The sequence below is a fragment of the Parasteatoda tepidariorum genome, chromosome 4, assembly GCF_043381705.1.
Source record: "Parasteatoda tepidariorum isolate YZ-2023 chromosome 4, CAS_Ptep_4.0, whole genome shotgun sequence".
NCBI classification, from domain to species: domain Eukaryota; kingdom Metazoa; phylum Arthropoda; class Arachnida; order Araneae; family Theridiidae; genus Parasteatoda; species Parasteatoda tepidariorum.
Window position 1 is genome coordinate 26,343,634 of NC_092207.1, and position 16,117 is coordinate 26,359,750.

General features: G+C 27.5%; 1 protein-coding gene across 3 annotated transcripts in view; it reads right to left on the reverse strand.

Moving 5' to 3' along the window:
- LOC107442403 (alanine aminotransferase 2) overlaps window positions 1-15,457 on the reverse strand; it is a 32,957-nt gene extending 17,500 nt beyond the window's left edge. Inside the window, exons 1-4 of one of the 3 annotated variants that reach the window (XM_043050567.2) lie at window positions 14,816-14,996; window positions 8,705-9,011; window positions 2,989-3,078; window positions 1,700-1,808 (exon numbers count right to left, since the gene is read on the reverse strand). In XM_043050567.2, the coding sequence (XP_042906501.1) occupies window positions 1,700-1,808; window positions 2,989-3,078; window positions 8,705-8,821 (316 nt within the window). In that variant the 5' untranslated portion in view covers window positions 8,822-9,011; window positions 14,816-14,996. Of the gene's footprint in view, window positions 1-1,699; window positions 1,809-2,988; window positions 3,079-8,704; window positions 9,012-14,810; window positions 14,997-15,244 lie in introns of those variants that run through there. The other 2 variants (XM_043050566.2, XM_043050571.2) reach the window with 2 other exon arrangements.
- Window positions 15,458-16,117: the final 660 nt, after the last annotated feature.

Below are 16,117 nucleotides of genomic sequence, written 5' to 3' on the forward strand. Positions count from 1 at the left end.
TGCCAATAAATCCAATGTAGTCTGAACTTAAGGATAAAAGATGACAATAAAAGTGAGGCTTGTACAGTGTGTGTTGCCTCTAGTATGGTGTATGATCACCCCTGACAGACAGACAGCATGCACAGCCAGTATGCATGCTGTTAATAAGGAAGTTAAGGAGGACTTGTGGAAGACCCTCCCATTCTTCCACCAGAGCAATTTTTAACTCCAGAATGGTTCTGGGAGGACGTTGGCGCATCGCAATAGCTCTCCCAAGAGCATCCCAAGCATGTTCAATAGGATTCAGGTCAGGGGATTTGGCTGGCCAATCCATTCGTTGAATATCCTCGCTTTCCAGACACTCATCAAACATGAGAGTCCTATGTGGTCGCGCATTGTCGTCCATAAAAATGAACTCAGGGTCAACAGCGCCCCTGAAAAGACGCACATAGGGCTCAAGGACCTCCTGCATGTACCTCTGGGCATTCACGGAACCATTGTCAAACATATGGAGTGGTTTGCTTTCCATCTCTTAATTTTGTCCACCAGTGTATGTGAAAGCTTACTCTATACACACACACACACACCTCCCTAAAAAATTAACAATACTCTTCTTTTATATTAAACAAGTAAATTTTATCTATTTTAAATAACAAATTTTTTAAAAAAAATTATTATAAAACTCTGGTACAGAATAAGAAATAAATGTTTACATATTTTTATAACAAATAGATCAATTTAAAAATAAATGTAACTTGTCAATCCAAATGACAGAAACTTGAGAAATGTCAACGTAGAATATGAAGCCTTGAAGTAATGTATGACAATGTTTTAAAACAAATATTTTTCTTTTGTAGAAATCTTCGTAGTATTTTTGGTAAATAGCAACTCAAAATTTTTGCAACTTGCATCAAAAAATTTTTGGATCACAGACATCCCTGTAGTATTATTTGGTACTTTTCCTTTAAAAAATTCTGATCTCTGTTGTAAACATATGGCATTACACTGCTTACACATAGCCATTAATGCTAAATTGACATATGTCTAGAGAAATGTAAAATCTAATCTAATTACGATGCGACCGCCAGCTATGAATATTTTAGGGCCGAAACAATAGACTGGCATAGACAAACAATAGATTAAACCATACCCTAATATCTCCTCTAAGGTTACGTATCTTAGAGAAGACAACCAAACTATAGACCTCTATAATTTGGCTCCTCAACTGGGTGGACTCAACTATATCAACAGGCGGTGTTTTCTGTTTCATTTTAATCTCTTACACTAAAATTAAATTATATACATATGGAGCTGAAATTACTATTTCACAAATAAAAAATCAGTGAATGTAATAGCTTTACCACTTACCAATTTCTTAATAACAAATAGAACTGAATAATCTGAATTAGATTTTAATATGTTTTTCATAAAATAGCTCAGATTTTTTTATTTAATTTATTTATTTATTAACTAATATTATTATGTAATACAATTTAGCAAAAAAAAAAATTTGATCTAGGTCACCGATTTTGTGTCATAAAATAATTTAGTTCAAGTTATAAAAATAAAAAAGAAACATGATAAACACGTAACATCAGAACAGATTGTAAAACCTACAGCAACATATATTTACAACACATCTAGTAACAATTGATGCAGCATAACTTCACACTAAAAGCTTCTATAATTCTTAAGTCAGATACGTAAATAAATTACAAACCAATGCTGTCACCACTACATTCCTTTAAAAGATCTTGAGCTCTTTTCTTGACATCTTCTGGGAAACGAGCATCCTTCATTAACTCCGGATTTGTACACAAGACCAGAACCTAAAAGAAAACAGAGCACATCAATCCGAAGTTATTTCTTAAATGCTCAAGTATTGTTATTTAATGCACAATATTGTTTAAATTTTAAATTACAAAAATGAGCACTTATTGCTCATATATAACACAAATTTGTTTGAATTTAGAATTCCAGGTAGGTAAATATTAGATAGGTTTAAATATTTGTTCCATTTTAGTATAATTACACTGCTAACAGATACTAAATCTATATGTATCTCAAAATTTTTACACATTAAATTGTAAGGCATGTTAACCAAAATATGTACCCAAAATTGTGTAACTTTTGTAAACTTCAACAAGCCCAAACCTCTTTTTCAGTTGCATAACAATTACACATAAATGTAATTATTATTCTGTCACAGAAATGGCATTAACATCATATCTACATCAAAACTTTTACTTTCAGGTATTTTTAGCAAGAAGAGTATACATTCATGCAGCGAAAGCAGACTATTATTATTAATTAAATAATATCAAAATTATGAAGTACTTTCTGCAAATACATGCCCTTTAACATGTTATTAACATGCGCGATACATATATGCATGCCCGATGGGAATATCCATACTCCCTGGCATGTAAGGGAATATTATTTTCAAAATAAGTATTACATAACTCTAAAACTCAAAGTATAATTCTGAGATATATAATAATTAAATCTAAAATTACATTATCTTCCCTAAACTATAAAGAAAAAAAATTATAAAGAATAAAAACAATAAGATACCTTAACATAAAATGAAACAGGCTAAGTCATAAAAAAAACAGATGATTAATTATGAATTTTTTTAAAGTATTTATAGATAACTGTGTATTTTAATGTTAACAGGTTTTGTTACTAAAATAATAATTCATACATAGCCTGAAATAACGAAAATTTGGATGATAATTAAAAAAATATTTTCTGCAATGTTTGCATAGGTTTTCAATTACAATACAATACTTTTGATACAATACTTTACAGTTACACTGTTTTTCAGAACCAAACTGTTATTTTCCTATTTTACAATAACCAATTCAGCGCAAATTATATGCATAAAAAATGTCAGCATTTTATAAAATACTAATTTTATAAAAATTCCCACTGGTTAACAAAACAATATTAAAATTAACAAGCGTCAGATGAAAAAGAAATAAAAGTTTTAAAAAAATATCTTTTTACTTGTCTAATAAATGTAATGGGTCTCTGACCCATACGATGACAATCTCCAAGATTACCTCTGATGACATCATTGAAAGGTTTTTTAATACCCTGAAATAAATAAACAAACTTAAAACATTTAAAATAGAAGAAAAATTTCAATTTTTCTCACACATAGTTAGGCGACGTTAGCAAAGCTTAATAAACCTATATTAACTTTACTACTATAATTGAGAAAAATTAAATAGATACAATAAAATTATACACATGAGATAAAAACTAAATTTACAAAATATTAAATACAGTGAAATCTCCAGGGGAGACCACCTCTATGTAGTGACCTCCTCTATTTATGACCACTTTTGAGAGATGCATAATTTTTTCCATTAACCTTGTGTTGAAGAAAACCTTAAGAGAGACCATCAAAACCTCTCCCAGCGGCAAAGTTCTGTACCAGTGTGGAAAAAAAATTAAAGGAAACAAGAACAATATAAAAAACGAAAAATACTAACGAAATAAAAAAGTTGATTAAAATGTTTTCAAAATATTTGTGTGAGGCTCCTATTTAGAGAGCTCTTTATGACGATCTCTGAAAGAGATCTATAAACTCATGTGTGTGAGGCTCTTATTTAGAGAGCTCTTTATGACGATCTCTGAAAGAGATCTGCAAACTCATGTGTGTGAGGCTCTTATTTAGAGAGCTCTTTATGAAGATCTCTGAAAGAGATCTACAAACTCATGTTGTAGTCAGAGTGCACTAAGGATGATGCTATCAGTGATGTATTTTTAGAGTTGAAAATAAATTGTTTTTTAATAGTATTTATAATTGCACAATTACTTTTAAACACTTATAATTGATGGGATTCAAGGCATGGCAACAAATTTCTAATCTCCTAACATCTTGTAAATTTTTCCCTTTATTTCAAAATCTTAATATTAAAACTGGAAAATAATTAAGTAGAGAATAAGATAACTACATCAATAACTTTTTAAAGATTACATTTAATACACAACAACAAAACATTACAAAAATAGGTCTGAACAAAGCAAATCAATTTCTACAAAATATGCGCAAAAAAATATTTAATTTATATGTAAATTAACAAATAGGAAATAAAATATTATAAATAAAGTGTTAATTGCCTCTTTAGTTAAAGTAAAATAAGCATTTCTAAAGCATGAGCAGCGCCAGTTGGGACGAATTTAAATATCGTTGGGAAAATGCTACCGTGTTGAAAAGAAATATAATTACATTCTTAAAAAAATCTAGTTCTTTTATTTAATATTTTTTTTGAAAAAATTTTTACTTCTTGTAAATGAAAATAAATTAAAAACTTAAAGACGAAAATGTGTTCTCTTTTTTTTGTACTTTACCACCAACTTATAGTGAGGCTTTGAGGGGAACTCCTCCAGACTGAAAGTCGCTTGTACTCTAAGTTCGGTTCAAAGTAGCTAAACTACGGGTTTTCGTGTTAAAAGCATTAAATCATCTGCATGAATTAATACCAGTACTAAAATAAAGTAAAAACCTTAAGTCTTCCAAGAAATTAATCGAATTCAATTCTTTTATTATTTATTTACTTATTTTTTGTAAAATGCAAATTCTATTTATTTATTTAGCAACAATTTTTTTGTGAAGTGAAAAAGAACAATATTCTCATTTAATCATTTAGAATTAACTTATTTTTGTTTCGTAAATGTACATACATTGCAAGGTTTAATCCCTTTATTTTTCATTAGTAGATTGAAGATTAATACAGATTAAATTTAATATGTTTTAAAACTTAAAAAAACGCATTAAAAAAATTCAATTAAAATAAAGATTGTGATTTTTTTTTCCTGGAAATTTTTTGCAACATACATCAAAACTAGTTTAGTATAAATTTAATACACTTTCCATAGGTGCAAATATTTATTCTTTAACACTAAACATACCATAATCAGGCAAATGACCGTTTAAGAACTTATGCTTCGAAAATGAGCTCATTATCTTATCGGCTTTGCACATTTGACTTCATGACTTTTTCTAACAATTATATACAGTTAATATTCTTTTATTATTATTTTTTGTATTTTGTCTATTTCGAATAATACTTGTCGTACACCAATGTCTAGCACAACCGGTCATTTGACCGGGAGAACAATTTATTGCTTTATAAGGTTATCGGATCAGAAATTACGTGTTCAACGTATTGCATTCGATTAGTTGCACATTTCTGCAAAGACTGTTGCGTAGTTAGTTCAATCAGAATAACTGTGAATTCAAATTTCTAGAAAGTACCTAAAATTTTAGATTGGCATTTTTGTGTAAGAAAAAGTGACAAAAACTAAATGTTTTGGCAAGTAGCTTATATTTTATTTTGATAGCTTTACTTCATTTCTAACTAACTACTAGTTTTTGCTGGCAGAGTTCAGTGCGTTGTGGAAAATGCTTAGCAAGCATAATGAAAAAGCCATCTTTCAACTAATCAGAAATTTTATTTAGCAAGAAAAATCATAACTTAACTGAAGCATCATAAAGGAAAACAATCCTCTCCATAACATGAGGTAACGAATTCAATAACATACAGTCATGAAAATCAAACGAAACAAAAACTCCAAATCCAATCTTGATTTGTTATATATAGTATATACATAATAACAGTTGTATAATGAGGGTACTTACACACTCAAAATTAATACTATGCAAATTCTGTCTTTAAACTATTTTTAAATGTTCGAACTCCCTCCTTCAGAGGTTTTTCGAACTCGTGATCTCTGACTGTTACTCGAACCTTGTTCATTGAAATTCATAGTCTAACAGTTTTTACCCAGAAAAATGTCGAAACAATCAAGACAACACAAGTTCTTATAAGAAATAATATAAATAATAAAAATTATAAGTATTATAATTCTTATAATTATAAGAATAATTATAAAAATTATGGAAATAATAATAATTAGAAGAAATATGCGTGTGGAAAATGTACAATGGAAACAACCTGTATATGTAAAAAATGCGTTGAGCAATGAAATAAAAATTCTTATTCATGGTGTTTGCAATACATCAAAATTGGCAATATACAATTTTGTTTAATTATAATAAAGTTTTTTTTTAGTTTATTTCCTTCCTAACATCCATATTTCATACATTCAATCAAGAAACATTAAATCCGGGCATTTGACCGGCTATGGTAGAAATAGGTTATATATTAAGTGTTGGTATGTTTAGTGTTAAACCAAAATTTCCTTTCATATTTCTGCAAATTAAAGTACAGTGAAAGCTTGATATATCGAGATTCATATTTCGTGATATCTGATATTACGATACCTTCAAAACATTAATATTTAAGATATAAAAATTTCTTGTTTAAAACGAGATAAAAAAAAATATTACCTTTCCGCAATAGCGGCAAAAATTCTTTTGAGGAAAATGCATATTTCTATCATTAAAATTAATGCAAGAAGACAAAATGAAAGACGTTTTCATTTATTTATATCTGATATTAATATTGAACATCATTTCACCTTATTTTCCTCTTCCAATCAATCATAATCCTTAAAGTTATCAAAGCATAAATATGCGGATAACCACCAGCTAAATTACCCTTCTATATGAAAATGAAAAAATATTTTGCTATTTTCAGCAATATTGATATATAATTCAAATGAATGTACAGTGCACAACAAAATAAATAGAGCCACCGGAATAACTTTTGATCTAAAGTTCGGATCTTCATTTTCTAGGACTCATTCTTCATTAATTCGAGAGGGTGACGTAGAATATACTAATTAATTAGTGCAAACGATATTTTAAGTTTGGAAATTAGACATAAAAACGTACTTTCTCTGATTAAACATACCTTTTTACGACGGATTCGGATTTCTGACCCCCCAAAACACAGTAGCTTCAATCTGTAAATATTGTTTTAATTGTTTTTTCGGGAGCGCGCTTGAAAGTTAGAACCCTTTAATGTCAACTATAATTTTTGCGCATTTCACTGTATCCAAAAAATTTCTTTTAAGCGAATTTAAAAAGTTTTGCATACAATTCCAATCATATCAATCAATCCAAGCAATTCCACTTCATTTTTCTGAAGATAATTTCATGCAAAATATAACTTTTAATAAACATTTATTATTGCTTCATTTAATGAAAGTTGAAAAACTTTATCAATGTAAGGTATAAAATTTTTTCATCACTTGAAAGAATGTAATTTTACATGTCAAAATACAAAATTTAAGCAAAATCGGTCAAATAAATCCTGAGAAATAATTTTAAAAAAACTCGCATTTTTCGAAATTTGGTCCCCTAACTCCTTAATTTTTTGTGTCTATTTTTTGTGACTCAAAATTCTTAACTTTGAAAGCAAAAGCAAATTTAAATCATAGGGGAAAGAATATTTTGCGCTGATATGTGGTAAGCAATAATTAATTAACTGTGTGAAGGGTTATTCGTTGCGGGCTTTGCAGGGTTATTCGTTGCGGGCATGCAGATGCTTTTTACGAATATGTAAAAAGCTTCTGCAGAGCGAAACAGAAATCTTGGTAGCAAGCACACAAAATCAATTTGTCTTAAATCTGGTTAGCATAAACCTAACCAGTTTAAACAGGGAAGAAACCAGAATTAAAAAGTTACCTAATGCAAAAACAAGTTTTTCAGATTCATGGGGAGATATTTTAGAGAGATGCACTTAAAAGCATAATTAAAGAAAGAGCAAATAATACCTGAAAATATGGCAAAGAAGTTAGATTTGTTATTTTAAAACACTGAAATTAAAGTGTATATATATATATATATATATATATATAGACTATTTATAATTCTTCCGGGCTTTAACCGCGTGAACATCTTTGTCAACGAATGTCTTGTCTCTGACAATCTTAAAATAAGTAAAAATTAGAAGGAAGCGTTTAAATTGTCTTTCGCAATTTTAAAAAATTTTGAAATAAGTAGATAATTTAATGACTAGAAAAATTATTAATTAACACAAGCAATAAAGCTAAATATTAACTTTCAAGCGGAAATAAAAGCTAATCATTAAAGTAAGCTATACAATTGAAAGTTATCGAAGCAAATTAACAAATGATAACTAGCAAAAAAATAAGCTAACAATGAATAATNAATAATAATTTGATAACGTAACACATTCATAACAGTTGGTATTGTATTAACGCTGGAAATTATCGATTATTATTAAGAATGATAAAACGAGGGGTTTCATAAAACAAGATGCATCAACTGAATGACATCTCTTGATCAGATATTGGCATTCACTATTTCTAATTTTAATATAAATTTTTTTGCCAACATTGCTGATTTGTAATTGCATTTAATTTTTTCGATTCTAAATTCGCTTTTACAAGTTAACTGCTTTTTTATTCTTTCTTATGGAATTAAAAAGTTCTTCAGAAATTAAATTTGCTTTATTACTCTTGATATGCATTTAATATTTTTAAATGTGTTTCAGCCATTCAAATTATTTTTAACAATCTTATTTTGAGGAGATCTTTTTTTGAATGAAAGTGTAAAAAGTGTTTTTAGAATACATATGGAATAGTAAATAAGGTATGTAAAGATCATTTTTCTTTATTCTACCATCGATAACATGCGATTTTCGATAATTCGAATTTTCGGTATCTCGAATTTTTTCTCCTCTCCCTTCAAGTTCGAGATATCGAAGTTTGACTGAATATATATATATATATAATCATTAAAAAAAATACTGATTGCAATACAGCCAGTGGGATAACAAACCTTTAATAATTCTTTTTCAATTTCTCCTGTACGTATTTCTAGAGGACCAAGTACGGCAAATTCCATTAATTTAATATTAGGATTAATATTACTTAAATTCACAGTTTTCCGGTCCATTTTGCTACTTGTTTGAAAACCAGCTGCAGTTCCTCTAATAATTGTAGTGTGTTCAGTTGTTTTGGAGGACAGTGCCACGTCTTCATACACTTGAGCCAAAACTATGTCGAGCTTGATCCGATGCAAAAGTTCTTAAACGGTCATTTGACTCGTTATGATAAGTTTAGTGCTAAAGAATAAATATTTGCACCTATGGAAAGTGTATTAAAATTATACTAAACTAGTTTTGATATATGTTGCAAAAAATGTACAAGAAAAAAAAATTATAATCTTTATTTTTTATTTTAATGCATTTTTTTTACGTTTCAAAACATTAAATTTAGTCTGTATTAATCGTCAATCTACTAATGAAAAAGAAAGAAAATGGAAATAAACCTTCCAATGTATGTACATTTACAAAACAAAGTTAATTCTAAATGATTAAATGAGAATATTTTTCTTTTTCATTTCAAGCAAAATTCTTGCTAAATAAATAGATAGAACTTACATTTTACCAAAAATAAGTAAATAAATAATAAGAAAATTGAATAAATACAAGAGAACTTTTTGGTAAAGTTTTACAACAAATTCACTTTCATGGAGGACATCAGAATTGAAACAAGCTCACATTTGCTTTACATTTGCAAAAAAGCAAAAAAAAGAAAATACTCCATAGTTATCTCGAAGGCAAGATTATTCTCAAAGCAGAGATTACGATCCTGATTTGTATGTCCATTTTGCTAATCCTAATTTTTTTAGAATATTTAAAAAAAAAATTGCCTTTTGATGATTAGAAAATCTATTTCTGATGGAATAGCACGTGCATTTTAACTACAGAATGACTGATGTCCTCTTTATTTTAGTTCATAAGACAACTTGGTAATTATTACAAGTCTATTTTAATATTTTAACTCATATATGAGTAATTATAACTGAATTTATTAGCATATAAAAATATATGCACTATTTAAGAGCAAATTTAAAAAAAAGATAGACAGAACAAACTTACTTCTTCTAAATAATTTTAATATATAATTCTTTACGTTAAACGGTGCGACGTTTAGCAAAATAGTTTTCTTTATTGAATGCAGAGAAAGTGTACATGCATTATAGTCAGTCTCGAAAGTTTGGAAAAATCAATCAGTAAGATGAAGTCGATAAGAAAAATTGAGCTCCATCAATTCTTATGATTGGGCATCATGATAAAGCCTCATCTCTACATAGAAAAGTAAATATATCAGGGAAAATCCTTCGTTATTTCTCACGGACCAAACCTAGAAATGATAAAAATAGATTCCAGGAGAAAACGTGCTAACGTAAAGGCACGATCACAGCGCTACACGTTACTTAATTTTCACTGTAAGGATTTTCACCAAATTGGGGGGAGATTTCAATAAAAATTGAATTTTAATTAAACAGTGAAATGAAAGTAGTTGTTCTTAACGTTGAAACATCTTTTCACAGAGCATTTTAATTTGACTTCGATTAAATTATCGATTATAATTATAATAAATTATCAATTACAATATGCTGAAAACAAATAAAATTTGCTAGCTCATTTTATAATTTTCATTTTTTTTAAAAATCGTTTAGAGATATTAAAATTTATTTTAAATGCCGAAAGAATTTGATTTTTCCCCGCAAAATTTAGTTACCTTGATTAGCTGTTTTATTTTACTTAGTATAATTTTTTTCCTTTTCCCTTTTTGGAATTAAAGTTTTTTACAAGAATATTTTTAACAAAATTAATTAATGAATTGAGCTAATGAATCGTGAATTAATGAATTATTAAAAGATTTTGACAAAAATTCATAATATGTATTACTGCAAAGCAGAGGCTGTGTTCAAGAAAATGCATAATAGATATAAAAATATGTAAATAAATGCTACTGAACATTTACTATTTCAACAAAGATAAACTAATGGGGAAAAAATGTCTCATTGAAACAGAAGACTTCAGATCTTCAGAAATCTAAAACATTTGAAAATTTTTCTGGTAGAAAAATTCATAATATTAATGTCATTAAAATACTCTAAAATTATTTTAAATACTTGGGCATAGTACTTGAGCAAATACTTGAACCCCATTTTTTCATATGCATTTTCTTCTTGTTTTATTTAATTTTTTTATTAAAACTGATAAACAAATAGCAATTTCTATTTTTATTTATTTATTTACTTATTTTGCGAACACTAATCATCCGCAAATTGGCACAATTCGGCAAAGTCCTGTGACTTTTAGTCAGAAAATATTAAATGTTATGCTACTATTTATAGGCAGGCAATAGTAGAAAGCTAAAAATTTTTACATTATTTTTAAATTTAAAATCCACTGCTCCATACAGCCCTTTATATTTCAAAACTACCTAAACAGAGGAAATTTAGGTTTTATTTTTCCCCATAATGAATTTTCAAATGATTTTATTTTCATTATAAAAATGTTAATTTCTTAATAATGTTTTGTTTTTTCATTGTAAAATTCGTAGATATTAAGGTATAGGAAGAAACAAAATGATGATAGTGCGAAAAATAACACGCGTGAAAAATTCTATTCGTAAGATTTAAATAATTACAACCTTTATTGGAGCATAAATCTAGTTTTTTGCAAGTGTTCTAAAAGTTTGATATTATTTTTTTTTAAAAGTAAAATTGATATTAATTCATTATTGACAAATATTTTCTTCTCAAGTAAGAAATATTTAAGTAGCTAACTGATAGATCTAACTGACAGCTGACTTTTAAACAGCTTAGTATTCAGTTTTTTTAAAAAAGGAGAGAAATAAAATAAAACTTGTTTCCATTCTTGTTAAATTTTTTCTTTGTATTATGATGAACTTGTACTTAGCAATGGAACTGATACTGCTCAACCTATACCTTTATTAATGTTTGTGGAATTTTTAATAAAATATAAGAACTTGAGAAAAATAAACTTACAAGGGAAACTAGGGAAGTGTGACTCGCCAATTTTTAAATAAATTAGTGGGATGTATGCCTTATGAGGAATAATTTTAGGGGGCAACATTCGTTTCGGCCCATAGAAGGTGCTGTGAGAGATAAAAAATAATTGAATATATAGAAAAATCGGTATTTTATCATTTCAATGCAGACTATTAGTTATTGTAATTGTCTCATAATCCAATTAATTTGTAANTCATGATAAAGCCTCATCTCTACATAGAAAAGTAAATATATCAGGGAAAATCCTTCGTTATTTCTCACGGACCAAACCTAGAAATGATAAAAATAGATTCCAGGAGAAAACGTGCTAACGTAAAGGCACGATCACAGCGCTACACGTTACTTAATTTTCACTGTAAGGATTTTCACCAAATTGGGGGGAGATTTCAATAAAAATTGAATTTTAATTAAACAGTGAAATGAAAGTAGTTGTTCTTAACGTTGAAACATCTTTTCACAGAGCATTTTAATTTGACTTCGATTAAATTATCGATTATAATTATAATAAATTATCAATTACAATATGCTGAAAACAAATAAAATTTGCTAGCTCATTTTATAATTTTCATTTTTTTTAAAATCGTTTAGAGATATTAAAATTTATTTTAAATGCCGAAAGAATTTGAATTTTTTCCCCGCAAAATCAAGTTACTTTGATTAGCTATGGTGTTTTATTTTACTTATTATAACTTTTTTTTTCTTTTTTTTTTGGAATTAAATTTTTTTACAAGATTATTTTTAACAAAATTAATTAATGAATTGAGCTAATGAATCGTGAGTTAATGAATTATTAAAAGATTTTGACAAAAATTAATAATATTTATTATTGCTAGAGTGTAGGCTGTGTTCAAGAAAATGTAGTAGAGGCTGTGTTCAAGAAAATGCATAATAGATATAAAAATAAATAAATAAATGCTACTGAGAATTTATTACTTCAACAAAGATAAACTAAAGGGGAAAAAATGTCTCACTGAAACAGACTTCAGATCTTCAGAAATCTAAAACATTTGAAAATTTTTCTGATAGAAAAGTTCATAATATTAATGTCATTAAAATATTTTAAGAATATTCTAAAAATTTTTTTAAATACTTGAGCATAATACTCAAGCAAATACTTGAACCCCATTTTTCATATGTATTTTCTTCTTGTTTTATTTAATTGTTTTTATTAAAACTGATAAAAAAATAGCAATTTCTATTTTTATATATTTATTTACTTATTTTGTGAACACTAATCATCCACAAATTGGCACAATTCGGCACAGTCTTGTGACTTTTAGTCAGAAAATATTAAATGTTATGCTACTATTTATCAACAATAATAGGAAGCTAAAAATGTTTACATTATTTTTAAATGAAAAATTCACTGCGCCACACAGCCCTTTATATTTTAAAACTACTAAACAGAAGTTTTTATTCTACTTTATTTTTCCCCATAATGAATTTTCAAATGATTTTTTTTTCATTATAAAAATGTTAATTTCATAATAATGTTTTGTTTTTTCATTGTAAAATTCGCAGATATTAAGGAATTGGAAGAAACAAAATAATGACAGTACAAAAAATAATACGCATGAGAATTTCTATTCGTAAGATTTGAATAATTATAACCTTTATTGGAGCATAAGTCTAAAATTACTGTCATTTAATCCAGGTATTTTGCAAGTGTTCTAAAAATTTGGGCATATTTTTTTTTAAGTAAAATTGATATTAATTCATTATTGACAAATATTTTCTTCTTAAGTACGAAATATTTAAGTAGTACTCTAACTGATAGATCTAACTGATAGCTGACTTTTAAACTGCTTAGTATTCAGTTTTTTTTAAAAAAAAGGAGAGAAATAAAATAAAACTTGTTTCCATTCTTGTTAAATTTTTTCTTTGTATTATGATGAACTTGTACTTAGCAATGGAACTGATACTGCTTTAAGTCTTTCTTAACCTAAACCTTTATTAATGTTTGTGGCCTTTTTAATAAAATATAAGAACTTGAGAAAAATAAACTTGGTTCAATACAAAAAGTTTCAGTTGAGATAGCATGAAATTGAAAACAAAAAATTCTTTTAGAGTTTAAATCTGCAGTTAATTGCATTACTCTTATTGCTCCTTTAACGTTTTATGTTTGAATAAAAATTATCCATAACTACAAAATAAAAGTATGTTTAATCAACTAAAGAATATTCCGATTTCAGTAACTAGAAGTTATTTAGTTATTAGAATAACAACTTTATTTTTGTTTATTGACTTTTTTTAAAATTATCTTTAGCAACTTCCTTTTTTAGAACAATTTCTAATTGTTCGTATTTTTATGATATCAATGAACGAATAATATCGAACGAATTAATAATATCGAAGTAAATTTTTTCAGTCAAAATTGCAATTTTCAGTTTTTTATTTTCTTTAAGAATAAAAAGAGAACTAAATAAGAGATTTTTTTTTAGTTTCATAATTGTTTCTAGACATTCTCTAGCTTTCTCATAAATATCTATTTTAAAAATAAAAAATTACATACCTTGTAAATTAAGTAGGAAACAATTAAAGGTAAAAACTTTCAGGATTCTTTATTGCTAGTATAAAATTATCATAGAATTCTGAGATGCAGCGTGTTCAAAAAGTTGTAATGGAGGACATACCAAGTGACGTAATGAGTAACGACATAATAAACAATGGATGGGGAATAGAATATTATATAAAATCAATTAGAAGCAATAGGCTTGGCCACCCTCCGATAAAATACTTGAAAGCGACAGGAGACAATACAAATGAAATTTAATAGCCATTTTTTAAATTTAACCAGATAATTAGACATTTGTTCACATGACAATTGATTTCTGCTAGTTTGTAAGAAATTAGGGCGTTCCCGTAGCACTTTAAAGTTTTCAAAAATTCGAACGTTAAGTTTAATCGTTTATCTAAAGTTTAATTTTTAAAAAAAGAGTCATTTCATCGGCTACACTAAATTGTTTGACATTAATGAAAGAAAATCAACCTTTTAATTCATAGTCACTTGATTAATTACAAAGTAACTTTGTCCATTTAACTTAAATCTTACTTAACTCTTTGTCCATCCAACTTAAATCCAGTTATCTAGCTACGAGTAACTAATATTATTACACCATCAAAGCTCTGTCACAGAGTAGCGCAGTCAGGCCATTCGAATAAAAGCAATCGTTTTATTTTAAGCCTACAAACTAAAAACACGAAGCACGAAAACTATTAGAATCTCATGTGAATTATTCTGTTATCCACCAGATGACGCAATCCACCCTAATGGCAGTTAACCCAATGATTCTTTGCAAGCTGAAAAAACATTAAAAGGAATAATGATAAGGAAAAAAATTTTGATTATGTGCTACTTCAAATATCGATATTATGTTATTCTAGAGTAGACAGATATAATTTATTCTGTTTTACCTTTCCAATGTCATTTTGATTTGAAGATTTAAGGCGCAGAAAATTACGTATTTCAAATAAAAAATCACTTACTTTTGAGATAATATTTTCGTCTAACTGAAGTAGTTGCTTGGCTAATCACTTTTACAGAACCATTCAGATCATGTTTCAAACAATGAATGACAAAGTCTAAAGATCGATAGCTGTTCTTTTGTTCAAGTGTAACTCAGCTCCTGGCGAGATACCCAACTTTTTAATTTTATTCTGCTCTGCCTTTTTTTTTTAATTCTTTAACCAAAAGTATTCCTAAAAACAAAATTAAAAAAATATTATTATTTGAATAGCAAATAGTAGAAAAATCCCATGATGCCCTACTTCACTGCTCCTTCTGTAAATCTGTTTCACTGCAGATATGCAAGCCTTGCAGTAAACACCCTTACAAGGAATTCCACATTAACAGTTAATATTCCTCTCGTATTGGTTGAATAATAACCTGTAACATTTACTGTCTTATTTTACTCTGTTATTATAACGTTTTTGATTTGGACTGTTTTCTAAACTGAAAGTTTAAAACTGATAGAGTTGTTAAGTATTTCTATATTACCTAATAACGCTACGTTTAAAGATAAGCTTATTATCGTTTTTATATTCCTTTTTATATTTATTACTAATTTGTTTGTATTTATTATCGTTTTTGTATTCTTCTCTATATTTCTTCAATCCTCGACATGGAAAATAAAATAAAAAGTTTGCAAAAAATAGTAATAAAATTTTCTTTTACATTATTTTCCCTTTACAATCCTTTTATTAGAGCAGACAGAATATCGTTGCCAGTGTAAGTGAGAAATAATGATATCTAGCAAAAATATTTCCTTCAACATTCCACATTTGCAAGCGTAATACATTGAATAATAAAAGTGACTAATTAATTGTGTTCATTTTATTAGTAACCCCACCCAGCTTCAG